General features: G+C 42.1%; 1 protein-coding gene across 2 annotated transcripts in view; it reads left to right on the top strand.

Annotated features, from left to right (window-relative positions):
- LOC126256707 (acylamino-acid-releasing enzyme-like) overlaps positions 1 to 14,642 on the top strand; it is a 129,378-nt gene that overhangs the window by 33,889 nt on the left and 80,847 nt on the right. For both annotated transcript variants that reach the window (XM_049955503.1, XM_049955504.1), the window contains exon 6: positions 3,831 to 3,973. In XM_049955503.1, the coding sequence (XP_049811460.1) occupies positions 3,831 to 3,973 (143 nt within the window). The remainder of the gene's footprint in view (positions 1 to 3,830; positions 3,974 to 14,642) is intronic.

Below are 14,642 nucleotides of genomic sequence, written 5' to 3' on the forward strand. Positions count from 1 at the left end.
AAGAAGATTGATGTTCATTAACTGAAAAATGAAACTGTTTTAATAATTGCTTTCAGGTTTGCTGTGCTGCCTGACAATTTGAAGATTATCTTTACTGAGTATGAAGTCAGGCCCTACTAACAAGCCCATTACACTGCTTAAAGTGACGAAGCTTTTGTCATGCTATCTGAAAATGTAAATAGCAAGCAATATTTTGGAAATGTGAATAGCTTCAGATGCAGTCACACCGCTCCCAGCAAATCAGTCAGTTTTAAGTGTGTGTGGTTATCATTAATGCAAACGGTTTAACAAACTGAAGGTAACAAGAGACATTGAAGATACTAAGGCCCAGGAATCCTGTAAATCCTGCTTGCAATATTTATTTTAGTTTTTCTTCATTGGGATATTCTTAAAGATATTTGTCACTTAACTTGAGAATGTGAGCATGAACAGTAAGCAGAAGCTACTTCAAATTCTGTGGCTTAAAACTGATTGTGTTCACTTCTCACCCTGATCCGCAGGCATATTTAAGATCTGAGTCTTCTACTGGTGATGGCTGTACTAATGAATGAGCTTGGAAATTTTATTGTCTTCAAGCTATCATGATCACTGTATTCACGAAGGTAGAAGGATTAAGGAGAGAATGTGAACATTGGACTATCATAAGAATTAATCTTAAACCTTGCAACTGGTTGTTGTACTTACTATTTAAGAAAGTATAATTAAAACCAACTGCCCTTAAAATATCAACCAGTCCTGTTAAATAAATGCTTGTGTAGTTTTATGTTGTATTCGCCCAACATAAACGGTATCAGGAAGCGAACCCTCTGCCACAGAAAAGTGGTTGTTGAAGTGGCATGGCATGCTTGCACACTTGCAACTAATCTCATCATAGGGCTGTTGTAACTAAAACACCAACAGCATTGCCAACACCACGAGTAACAAATTATAATCATATATTAAAATAATGTGCAAGATAAATACTCATATTAGTTTGATGATGAACAGGAGTGCCAGTGGAGTAAAAGATACAGACACTGATCTCGGTGATGAGTAACTAATCTAATAGTCCAATGTGAACTGCAGTTAGACAGTTTATAGTTTAGATTATGATTAGTAATAAACACTTGTGACACTTGGTGTTAACTGTCTGATAATCACCCATTGATAGATGCTGGGCTACAACTGCAGTAACTTGTGATAATTGGCTGTGGTCGATAATTGGTTGGCGACTGTGACATTTGAGCAGTGACTAGCTGAGTGAAGGTGTGCTATTACCTTTATCCATTATTGGTGGATAGATCGGTGCCGCCCTTCTTTCTGCAATCGGTGGATGGATTGTGATCTGTGCTGTATGTAGCAGATGCAGGAAATATTTTTGGTTTCAGTGCTCTCTGTGGTGTCATACATAACTTGCAGCACATGTAGCAGACCATTTTAATGTCTTGTGGTAAAAGCCTAATAAATTTCCTGTTAAGTGCGCCATCCATATAGGGACTGATCATTCACTTGTGATGCCATTCCTGGGGGCTGCCTTACTAGTGGTACACTCTGTGGTTGTAGCTGTGTGTGGCATGTAACTGAGTACACAAAATGTAGAAACTGAGATCTTCCAGGTACTTGTACCAAGTCTGTGTACTATTTGTTTGTCACAGAGATTTGTAACTGGGATTTAAAGGAAAGGCCAGAGATACTGACAAGCATTTGCAGAGGTTGGGGTCATATGATTTAAATGAATAGATAAAAAATACACTCACCAAGTGGCGGCAGGGGAACACACACACAAAAGGGTTTAACTTTTACAAGCTTGCGGAGCCAGTGGCTCCTTCTTTTGGCAGAAGAGTTGAAGGGGAAGGAAGAGGGTGAAGGAAAAGAACTCGAGAGATTTATGGAAGAGGGTACAGTTCTGAAAAGTTACCCAGAACCCTGAGACAGGCGGCTTACCAGACGTAATGAGAAGACGTTGTTGTATTAGCTTGGATTCAGTAATAATTCAGCTGACTGGCAGTATTTCTGTGTTAATGAGAAGTGAAAAACTGTCTTATGGAACAGTAAATCCCAGATGATGATCTTTGGTTTGTGGGGCACTCAACTGTATAGTTATCAGAGCCCGTACAAAGCCCCAATCTGTACACAGTCCAATCTTGTCATGTTCATGTGTTAAGATGAAATGACGAGGACAACACAGACACCCTGTCCCCGGGCAGAGAAAATCCCCAACCTGGCCAGAAATCGAACCCAGGAACCCGTGATCCAGAGGCAGCCATGCTAGCCACTAGACCACGAGCTGCAGACACAAATCCCATAGAAAGAATAACTAAATGGTCATTCAGTTGAGAAACTGTCTTGGTTGTCTTCTGCCGCTGCTTGTGCCCTCTTCTGGTCAGTAATTTGGTCATCTAGTTGCTTCGACATGCGTGTCTTAATTGAAGGTTCCAGTTTGTTCTGTTCATCTGCCTTCTTTTATCTTGAAATTGAGGCTTTTTCTTACTGTTTGTCTGAGAATGCTTCCTCATTGTTGTAATGTCCATAACTCTTTTAGTAGCTTGTGCACTGACTGAGAGATAAAGGAAGGAAGAAGGGCTTCTTAGCCTTCTTTCTTCCTTTCTTCTATTTCCATTCCATTCCACTGTCTCTCTTTTTCTCTTAGTATCTGTGTTCCTAACCTTTTTGTTTCTATTTGGTTCCCAGTTTTACCGAAATCTTTTTCTACATTTTTTGATTGTTTTATAGTTTGTTTCCATTTGCAACCTGTAGGTGATGAAGCAAATTATTAGTACTTTAAAATTATATTTTCTACTGTGAGTCATCTGATATCTTCAGATCCTTCCATTCACTCTTTATAGTATTTGCTGAGCATGTCTCTGAAATAACTTCTCTTTCCCTGCAATACACTGTTTTAAATTGCCTATTACTTAGTTACAGTATTCTGTAACTGATTTTCAAAAATTGGACGTATTACATCTACTTTTTATTAGCTTTTTAAATTTTTTGTTATGAATTTTGTGTAAGTAAAATAACTCGGTGATTGATGGATTGGAATTTGGGGGGAGGAGAGGGGGGGGGGAGGGGGGAGTGTGGACATGGCTGGCGGTGATGCCATTGTGCAAACTATTCACACATTACAAGTCCCAAAAAGTACCTACAAAGCAGGTAATACAGCAAGTATCTGTTGCTCAAGATAGAACTGAAATTGGCTGGCAGCAGGCTCCTGCCGCTTGCTGAAACATCGATCACAAACTTGTTTTAATCTATGAATAGGTGTTCATTTTTTCTTAAACAATGGAAAATCCAGGATGGAATGTAACAATATTAGAGAAGGAAAGTTGCTACTCACCATATAGCGGAGATGTTTGAGTCGTGATAGGCACAACAAAAAGATTCACACAATTATAGCTTTTGGCGATTAAGGCCTTTGTCAGCAATAGACACACACACACACACACACACACACACACACACACACACACAAATGCAACTTGCACACAAGTCTGTAGTCTCTGTGGTTTCAGTTATCTAAGACTGCAGGCGTGTGCAAGTTGCGTTAGCGCGCGCGCATGTGTGTGTGTGTGTGTGTGTGTGTGTGTGTGTGTGTGTGTGTGTGTGTGTGTGCGCGCGTGCAGGCGTGCGTGTGCATGGAATAGTTAGAGCAGGACTTATAAATGTGCAAAGGAGAAAACACGTTGAACTCTAGCCTATAGGACTTAATTTAACATTTATTTTCTCAGTGCATCATATTCTTGGTTTCCATTGCATCTGTTAGTGCTTTGTTAAATCACTTCTAAGTAATTTAGGTCATTTGATTGGATGTTGCATGGGAAAATAGACTGATACACTGATATTGTTTCAAGGTTTACTGTCCGATGACGGCCAGGCAGTCCGCTCTCCGAGATTCAGTGCAGATGGCAGGAATTTGATATGGCTGCAGCGGACAGCTGGTGGCCCTCATCATGCAGCACACAAACTTGTGTGCTATGATTGGGAAACGAAAAAGGTAATATTTTGATGGTGTGTTTTACGCTCATATAATGTGGCATAACTAATGAGGAGATATTTAACAGAATTGGGGAGAAGAGAAGTTTGTGGCACAACTTGACAAGAAGAAGGGACCGGTTTATAGGACATGTTCTGAGGCATCAAGGGATCACAAGTTTAGCATTGTAGGGCAGCGTGGATGGTAAAAATCGCAGAGGGAGACCAAGAGATGAATACACTAAGCAGATTCAGAAGGATGTAGGTTGCAGTAAGTACTGGGAGATGAAGAAGCTTGCACAGGACAGAGTAGCATGGAGAGCTGCATCAAACCAGTCTCAGGACTGAAGACCACAACAACAACAATGTGACATGCAGTGTACGTCACAAAACAAGTATGATTGAGTCCTCAGTGAGTGTTGCACATAATCGGCATTACAAGTTTGTGAACAGTTCAGTTTCATTGGGAAATTTTTGATATTTGCTATTACAAACCTCATTTTCTGTGTTTGTAAGCACATATATTTTTTGTTACGAGGGTGGTTTGCAAAGTTCTCGGAATGGAATAGAAAAAAAAAGTACTTTCATCACTGAACTTTTTTATTTCTCAATGTAGTTTCCTTGTAGATTAATGCACTTGGTCCAAGGATGTTCCAGTGCCTTGATCCCATCTCGAAAATGAGTTTCCTCCAGGCCTGCAAAATAGTTGTCAACTCCAGCTATCAATTCTTTGTTTGAAGTGAATCTTCATCCACCAAGAAAAATTTTCAGTTTTGGGAAGAGATGGAAGTCTGACGGAGCCATATCAAGGGAATAAGGCAGATGTGGCAACAATTCATACCTTAGTTCATGTAATTGTGCCATGACGACGGCATATGTGCAAGTGCGCATTGTCTTGATGGAAGATGACTTTCTTTCTTGTTAAACCTGGCCTTTTTTCGTGTATCTTTTGTTGCAATTTGTCCAGTCATAGCACAGTTTTCTCCAGTAATTTTTGCCTAGTGGGGAAATAATCTGCAAACAGAATCCCCTTTGCATCCCAGAGCACTGATGCCATAACCTTTTCTGCCAAAGGAATTGTCTTTGCTTTCTTTGGTGGCAGAGAATCACCATGTTTCCACTACTTTGACTGTTGTTTTGTCTCTGGGGTATAGTAGTGCACCCAAGTTTCATCTATGGTCACAAACAAGTGCAAAAAATTTGTTTGTTTCTCCTAAAATGAGCCAAACATTGTTCCAATATGTTCATTCTCGTGCATTTCTGATCCAGTGTCAAGAGTCGCAGCACCCATCTTGCAGATAATTTTTTCATTTATAATTCTTCATTTAAAATGTGACATACCCTTTCGGATGACATCTGGCAAGCGTGAGCAATTTCAAGCACTTGCAATCGGCAATCCTTCATGACCATTTTGTGCACTTTTGCAATGATTTCTGAAGTAGCGACACATCTTGGCCGACCACTGCGCGTGTCACTGTCTAAGCTCTCCTGACCAAATTTAAATTCATTTGTCCACTTGGCAACAGCTGAATATGAAGGAGCAGAGTGCCCCAGTGTATTCTGGAAATTGGCATGAACGTCCTTTGCTTTCATACCTTACTGCACTAAGTTCCTAGTCACTGCTTGAATCTCAATTTTTTTTTCCCCATCTTCACAAATCTCTATGCGGGAACAACAACAGAGCCACGTCACCACCACAGCTCTCTTCCAAGAGCACTGACATGGCACATTTTTACAGGCAGCAGTCCAATGAATATCACGTGAACAACTTGTTGCACTAGCGCTGACCTCTCGTGGTGATTCCGAGAACTTTTCAAACCACCCTCGTAATTCATTATAATACATCTACAGCTATATGTCACAAGATACCTTATGCTTCTCTGGTGGAGGGTCTGGATTACTAGGACCGTCCCTCCTTTATTCCCCTGTTCCATTCCTGAATGGTGTGCAGGAAGAAAGATTGTAAGCTCCTGTACAAGCTCAAATTCCTCAGATGTTTTCAATGGTGATCATTTCACAAGGTGTGTTTGGAAAGTAATTATATGTTGTTGTAAACTGTTATTGAAAAATACACCACCTCAATTTAAATAGTAAGTCAGTTTGTGATGTACAATACTTCACTTGTGCAGCATCTACCACTGGGCATCTATGTGACATTTTTGCACATATTAATTGTATCTTAAAAGAAATAAACAGCCTATTTTTTTATCTTCTTTATTAAACCTACCTCATAAAGGTCTTAGCTGCTGAGCAATACTGAAAAATTTCTTTTTGTATGAATTACAGTTTCATGTTGTCAGTTTCCTTAATTTTGGTGTATTACATTCAATCATATATATTTAATGGTTATGATTGATATTCATTTGTGTAATAAGAGAATAAGGAGTGCTTCTGCCTATTTATTTGTACTCAATACATTACATTTATTTAAACTGAAGATCAGCTGCCAATATCTACATAAAGAGATGATGTTGTAAAAGTCTTCCTGCATTTCATTACAATTTTCTGTTTAATGACTTCCTGCACAGAGGAACATCATTTGGTAAAGCTTTGGCTTCTGATATTATTCACCAGGTCATTTAAATGAAATTTCAACAGTACAGTAGAGTCCCATTAACCAGAACTAATTGGGACCAGACCTTGTTCGGATTACCAATTTGTTTGGATTAACCGGAATTACGGTGACAAGTTTCTAGAATGAAGTATACCAAGCAGTTAATTAGGTACACCATGGTAACAAGTGTGGGAACAATGGGTTACTCTCATTCCCTGCCCTTGTTGTTGTGCATTGTTGAGACCTTTGTAGTGTCTGAGGACAGTGCACTGCCAGTTGGCTCACAAAGTGCTTGGTTATGTTAGTTATCGATCGCTGGCATGCGTAACAGTTGTATTGTATTCGTTCAGATGTAGTGGTGCACGTATTTTCGTTATGAGTAAACAGAAACATACAACGTTAACACTCTAAGAAAAACTGAATGCTTTGAAACAGATAGACAATGGTGAGAATGTATCTAAACTGGCAACGGAACTTGGTGTTGGTTAAGCAACCATTTGTGATTGGAAGAAGAACCGAGCGAAGTTTAAACAGTCCTGTGCGTCTACATCTACATCTACATCTACATCCATACTCCGCAAGCCACCTGACGGTGTGTGGTGGAGGGTACCCTGAGTACCTCTATCGGTTCTCCCTTCTATTCCAGTTTCGTATTGTTCGTGGAAAGAAGGATTGTCGGTATGCTTCTGTGTGGGCTCTAATCTCTCTGATTTTATCCTCATGGTCTCTTCGCGAGATATACGTAGGAGGGAGCAATATACTGCTGGACTTCGGGAAAAACCCTTGGAATTCGGCAGACTTTGAAACAGTCTCAGTACGATAAAGTGGACGAAGCTCTTTTCCTTTGGTTTACGTAGGAAATGGAAAGGGGAACTCCTTTGAGTGGAGCACTGGTTCAGGAGAAGGCTGTTTACCTGAACAAGCTAATGAATGAGGCTATTTACCTGGACAAGTTAATGAATGGTGATGGGCCTTTTAGTGCAAGTACAGGTTGGTTGGACAGATTCAAAAAATGTCATGGAATCAGTCAGCTAACAATTACTGGAGAGAAGCTTTCTTCTGACTGTGATGCAGTGAAGGAATACTTGACTGAGTTTGAAAAACTGATAAGAGAGAGAAAGTATTCTCCCCAAAAAATTTATAATGCTGATGAGACAGGCCTTAATGTTTGGGCCTTGCCAACAAAAAGCCTGGCATCAAAAGCAGAAGACCATGTTCCTGGTTTTAAAATGTGCAAAGATTGTGTGACTTTATTAGCTTGCAGCAACACTGCTGGTAATCACAAGCTGCCTTTAATGCTGATCAGCAAATCTGCTAGGCGCAGAGCTTTTAAAAACTGCAAAATGAAGTCCCTGCCGGTACATTATCACAACCAGAAAAAAGCATAGATAGATGGTAAGCTGTTCAAAGAATGGTTTCACAGCCAGTTTGTTCCCTCTGTTCGATGGTTTTCGAAGGAAAATGTTTTGTCTACCCATGCAGTCCTTTAGATTGATAACACACCATCTCACCCCAGAACTGAGGAATTACGTGATGGAGAAATTGTGGCAAAGTTTTTGCTGCTGAATGTTACACCACTTCTACAGCCTATGAACCAGGGCATACTGTAAACATTAAAAATGATTTACAGAGAACAGTTTTTAAGAATGCTGATCAAAGACGATAGCATTTGTTAAATGTAAGCGTAGGCTTCCGCGGCCGTTGTCTTCTTCAATAAAATTCTTCAGGGTATCAGACCGCATCGTCATAATTTAAAATGCGCCAACGTTTCGGCCAGCGTTGCAGCTAGCCTTCATCAGGGCCTTACGTTAACTGCTAAATGAACACACTTGGATCCTTAAATAGCTGCACGAGAAAACCGTGTCGTTGCTTGATTGGCTGTAAGAGGAGGAGGAGGAGGGGTGAAAGGTATGCTTTATTGGTGTTTCCTTTATTATCTGTCATTGGCTGAAATAGCTGTTTTCTATTGGTCTTTATATTAATCCACCCCATTGGAGGAGACGGACGAATAGCGAACAGGTGATGGCTGTGACGTCACACTGTTTCCATGCTGTCCAGAAGCTGGCTGTGGCGTGCCATTGCTTTGTGTGCTCGCGACCTCTACTGCGGCTCTCCGCGTGTCTGCATGGGCCGCCACGGCTCTGCCGCCGCTCCGTAGCCCTGCTATTGCAGGCAGCCAAGACCTCGGAAGCTTGTACCCGTCCTCTCTATTCATGTTGGCGGGTCTTTTGGCTATTTCTATCGCCTCTCTAATCTTTCTTTTGAAAGTGAGAGGCTGTTTCGCCAGGACGCGGGCTTCTTGAAAAAATATTGGTTTCCCGCACTCGTCTCGGTGTTCCGCCACTGCTGACTTAGTGTGTTGTTTCAGGCGGATATATCTTTCATGTTCCGAGAGCCTTGTGCTAATCGGACGTCCCGTCTCACCTATGTAGACTAATCCACACGCACACCCAATTTCATACACACCAGCTGTGTGTAGTTTGTTAACTGCATCTTTGGTAGAACCGAGCATGTCTGATATTTTGTTTCTGCTTCGGAAAATTGGTTTGATGTCGGCTTTTCGTAGAATTTTGCCAATACGTTCGGTGACCCCTTGTACATATGGTAACACAGCAATGCTCTGTGCCTCCTTCTCCTCTTCCCTATTAGTCTTCTCCCTTGTCGACATGGTGCTATCATCTGCTTCCCATAGCCATTAGTTCCGAAGATGGACCTGAGGCGTTCAAGTTCTGTCTTCAGATGTTCTTCGTCGCTTATCCTGTACGCTCTCTTCGTTAGCGTGTGCAGGGCGGACTTCTTCTGCGTGGGGTGATGGGAGGAGGTGTGAAGGTACCTGTCCGTATTGGTTGGTTTCCTATACACTATGTGGCCAAGTTTACCATCAGGTTTTCGATAAACTTCCACGTCGAGAAAAGGCAGCACCCCATTCTTCTCTTTTTCCATTGTAAACTGAATTTTCCTATGCATCAGCAAGCATCAAGGACCAGCAGTAGTATTACTAACCGCCAGATGAGAAAGTACGACAAACTACAACAGAAAGCCACGGACGAAACATTGACGCTGGACAGGCGACGGACAGTGGTCAACCTCTCCAGCCACACCTTGAGCGAAACAACCACAGCAATTCTGGCCAAGGGGATGAATTTCGCAGTCGCACCTAAGCGAGTTCCAAAAGAAGATATCATAGAATCCGTAGAGGCTTCGGTACGTCATCTGCCACAGGCCGAGGCGGAGAAGATCCGGCAGGAAACGGTCCGAGTTCTGAATAAAGGAAAGCCACCGAAGCAAAACATCAACGCTGAGGAATACCATGCCATCAAGGAACTCAGGGACAACCCCCACTTAGTAGTGGTACAGGCAGATAAGAGCAACGCCACTGTAGTCTTGGACACAACTGATTACAACAAACGAATCGAAGATATACTCGCAGAACCTATCTACAAGAAACTTCAGGGAGATCCGACGGCCAAGGTAATCGAAACGATGCAGGCACTGCTCAAGCACTCTAGAATCAACTTGGACAAGGCCAGAAGATTCATCTCGCAAGTGACACAGGCACCAAGGATATATGGTGTACCGAAGGTACACAAAACCGACTTCCCCTTAAGGCCCATAGTAAACAGTATAAATTCGCCGACCTACTACCTAGCGAAAGAACTGGCACCTAGGCTCCGACACCTAGTGCATCAAACCGAGTCCTACGTTAAGGATTCCACTCACTTCGTGTCTCTCCTAAAGGAAATGCGTGTTACGGACCAAGATCTGATGGTTAGTTTCGACGTCAAATCCCTATTCACGAATGTCCCAGTGTCAGATACTGTGAGCATCATAGAAGAACGCGTGGCACCTGATATATGTGAGCTTGTGCGCCACTGTCTGACGACCACCTATTTCAAGTGGAGAGGTCAATTTTATGAACAAACTGACGGTGTAGCTATGGGCTCACCCCTATCGCCTATCGCAGCAGAAATTTTCATGGAGGCATTTGAGGAAACAGCCCTCCAGTCCGCACCATTACGTCCAAATTGTTGGCTTCGCTATGTCGATGATACTTTCGTCATCTGGCCCAACGGAGAAGAGGAGTTACAGAACTTCCACAAGCACCTCAACCAACAGCATAGGAAAATTCAGTTTACAATGGAAAAAGAGAAGAATGGGGTGCTGCCTTTTCTCGACGTGGAAGTTTATCGAAAACCTGATGGTAAACTTGGCCACACAGTGTATAGGAAACCAACCAATACGGACAGGTACCTTCACGCCTCCTCCCACCATCACCCCACGCAGAAGAAGTCCGCCCTGCACACGCTAACGAAGAGAGCGTACAGGATAAGCGACGAATAACATCTGAAGACAGAACTTGAACGCCTCAGGTCCATCTTCGGAACTAATGGCTATGAGAAGCAGATGATAGACAGCACCATGTCGACAAGGGAGAAGACTAATAGGGAAGAGGAGAAGGAGGCACAGAGCTATGCTGTGTTACCATATGTACAAGGGGTCACCGAACGTATTGGCAAAATTCTACGAAAAGCCGACATCAAACCAATTTTCCGAAGCAGAAACAAAATATCAGACATGCTCGGTTCTACCAAAGATGCAGTTAACAAACTACACACAGCTGGCGTGTATGAAATTGGGTGTGCGTGTGGATTAGTCTACATAGGTGAGACGGGACGTCCGATTAGCACAAGGCTCTCGGAACATGAAAGATATATCCGCCTGAAACAACACACTAAGTCAGCAGTGGCGGAACACCGAGACGAGTGCGGGAAACCAATATTTTTTCAAGAAGCCCGCGTCCTGGCGAAACAGCCTCTCACTTTCAAAAGAAAGATTAGAGAGGCGATAGAAATAGCCAAAAGACCCGCCAACATGAATAGAGAGGACGGGTACAAGCTTCCGAGGTCTTGGCTGCCTGCAATAGCAGGGCTATGGAGCGGCGGCAGAGCCGTGGCGGCCCATGCAGACACGCGGAGAGCCGCAGTAGAGGTCGCGAGCACACAAAGCAATGGCACGCCGCAGCCGGCTTCTGGACAGCATGGAAACAGTGTGACGTCACAGCCATCACCTGTTCGCTATTCGTCCGTCTCCTCCAATGGGGTGGATTAATATAACGACCAATAGAAAACAGCTATTTCAGCCAATGACAGATAATAAAGGAAACACCAATAAAGCATACCTTTCACCCCTCCTCCTCCTCCTCTTACAGCCAATCAAGCAACGACATGGTTTTCTCGTGCAGCTATTTAAGGAACCAAGTGTGTTCATTTAGCAGTTAACGTAAGGCCCTGATGAAGGCTAGCTTCAATGCTGGCCGAAACGTTGGCGCATTTTAAATTATGACGATGCGGTCTGATACCCTGAAGAATTTTATTGAAGACGATAGCATTCCTTTAGTGAACAAAATAAAAAATACCAATGTGGAGGATGTTGTTTATTGGTCCGCTGAGGCATGGCAGAATATTTCATAAAATACTCTGAGAAAATCATGGAGAAAACTGTGGACATCTCTTGAATTTCAGGACAGCCTAGTTTAAAATGAAGAGGAAAATCTACTACAAATGATACAGACAATCACTGGACGTGAAGAAGCTAGTGAAGGAGACATAGATGAGTGGATGGCAGCAGATGGTGCATATGTGGAGAACCTTACTGACGCTGATTTAGTTGCTGCTGTGACTCAGGACTAGAAGTGGACTACTGTGACGGAAGTGACAATGAGCCTGAAAGCGACAAAGGAGAGCTGGTGCCACACAGTGATGCAACAGAAGTCCTTGACCTAGCACTACGTTATTTGGAGCAACAGCCCATGGCTACACCTGCTGATTTGATGTTTATGAGACAATAGCGCAACTATGTGTCATATAACAGACTGTCTTCATTATGCCAAAAAACAAGGACTGAGTTTTTGTCATCTAAAAAGTAGAGATAAAATGTCTGCTTTATTTTAGTAAGTCTGACAGCTTTTCTTTCATTGTTACGCATTGATTAAACCTAATGTTTTCTTGCCAATTTTTCTAATACATATTTACTGTACTGTGTAAATTAAAATAGTGTGTATGTACAGCAGTTTACCTCACAGTTTTCTATACTTGACTAACTTTTTTCATGTTCGGACTAACCGAACGTTCGGATTACTGGTGTTTGGATTAGTGGGACACTGCTGTATTTGTTTTATAATATTCTCTTGGGATATGGCAGAATATGCTTTTACATTTGACAGTTTCCTCATTTTGAGAGTGGTATCCTGAGTTTTGTGTGATAGAAGGCTGTGGTCGAATCATGAGGCTGGTACTATGTTCCTGAAGCTCATCCTTCATTAGCTCAGTATCAGTGTTGAACTGTATCGTACACTTTCTAGACATCAAGGAATGTGGCATTAGTCTGGGTGTTGCAAACTACTGTCCTCAGGACCGACACAGACATTCAGTTGTTTTTTTTTTAAAGGGCCCTGATAACCTCGCCTTTGAGTGTGCCTAAAATGTGGGTACAAACACGCGTGCATGTGACCCCCCCCCCCACCCGCGGTGGCGCATGTGCGCGGGGCCACACACACACACACACACACACACACACAGAAAGAGAGAGAGAGAGAGAGAGAGAGAGAGAGAGAGAGAGAGAGAGAGAGGGGACCCCCATGGATGAGTACAGTGAGTTGAGTTCACATGACACTGTGAAATCAATGAATGATTCATGCAGAGGAGATACACAGTCTCCAAATAGTTCAGTAAACTGCTGTGAGCATAAAACATGTTCCATAATTATTTATTTTAAAATTATTGTTACATTTTGGTACATAGTCAAATATGTGGTGACAAAGCCTATTGTATTGAAGCTCATACAGAGCTGTAATTTTTATGTAGGATGTACCAAATGTCTGACACCAAATCTGTACATAACAAAAAGAATTGTGCAGACAGTATTTTTACTGCTGGACTCTGTGTTCTGCAAGAGCCTGGCATTTGTCCAGTTGCTGGCTAAGAATTGAAGCAGCAGTTATTAATTAGGTGTTGTTTGTACACACTGAAAATAGATTTAACATTAGTGGTGTTTTACACATTGCAAATATTTGAGATGAAGAGGTACTATAGTGTCACTAAATTATTGACACTAACATTCATACTTGTACTGCTGGTGCAATCACAGGTAATGTCACATTTATCCAAACTTTGTAATTCAATTATCATTAATTTGATACAAGTTTTTTCTTAATGCACTATTATTTTAATATGTTTACTTGTGCTTTCATGAGGAATTCTACACCCCCACAGCTTTGCTTCCACCAGTATCTCATATTCTACCTTCCAAACTTCACCGAAGTTCTCCTGCATGCTTTGTGAGACTAGCATATTGTGAATTGTGCTTAGATTGCTCAGCACTTGCCTTCAAAAGGCAAAGTCCCAGGTTAGAGTCCCAGTCTGGCATATAATTTCAGTGTGCCAGGAAGTTTCTGTTCCAAGTTTTTTCCATTGTGTAGAGCAGGCTCATCCAAGAATTGTGCCCGGTGGGTGCGCCAGTGCCCCGCGGGTGCAAGGCAGTGTAGTTCAGCGCCCCGTCCGTGACACTGCGCTGAGCTGCGCTGGACTGTCCCGCAGTCAGGTTCAACGTAAACAACGTAACAGAGGAAGCACACCTCTGTAAAAGAGGTTGATGAGCGGTAAAACAAGCAAACCATTTACTGTTTAAGTAACAACTAGTGTTCGTGTGGCAGAATTACTACGCAAAGCTTTAGAAAACAATATCCAAAACAAGAATCGAAGAACATCTTAGTTGTTTCCTGACCCACAGGTTCATTCTATTAGTACTGCACATGCGCATTCGTCATTATGTACAATAGGCGTCTTCTGAAAAAAAATATCAGTTTCTTAAATGAACTAGTCATAAATATTCCATTTTAGAAATAATTTTATGTAAGGGATATACTGTCTCATTCTTACTGTTAGCAGTTACATGTAATTAGTTTGCTGTTTTGCACATAATAATTTTAACGGATCAAGTTTGAATACTTATTAAAAAACAGAATTATGGCTACAAAGCTCTTTAATTCTTACAGTCAACATTGTTAAAGAAGACAGTTACGTACGAAGCGCGCATACAGTGGCATGGCGAGGCTCGGCGGGTGGTCCGCATGGCCAGC

The sequence above is a fragment of the Schistocerca nitens genome, chromosome 1 (assembly GCF_023898315.1).
Source record: "Schistocerca nitens isolate TAMUIC-IGC-003100 chromosome 1, iqSchNite1.1, whole genome shotgun sequence".
Classification (NCBI taxonomy): domain Eukaryota; kingdom Metazoa; phylum Arthropoda; class Insecta; order Orthoptera; family Acrididae; genus Schistocerca; species Schistocerca nitens.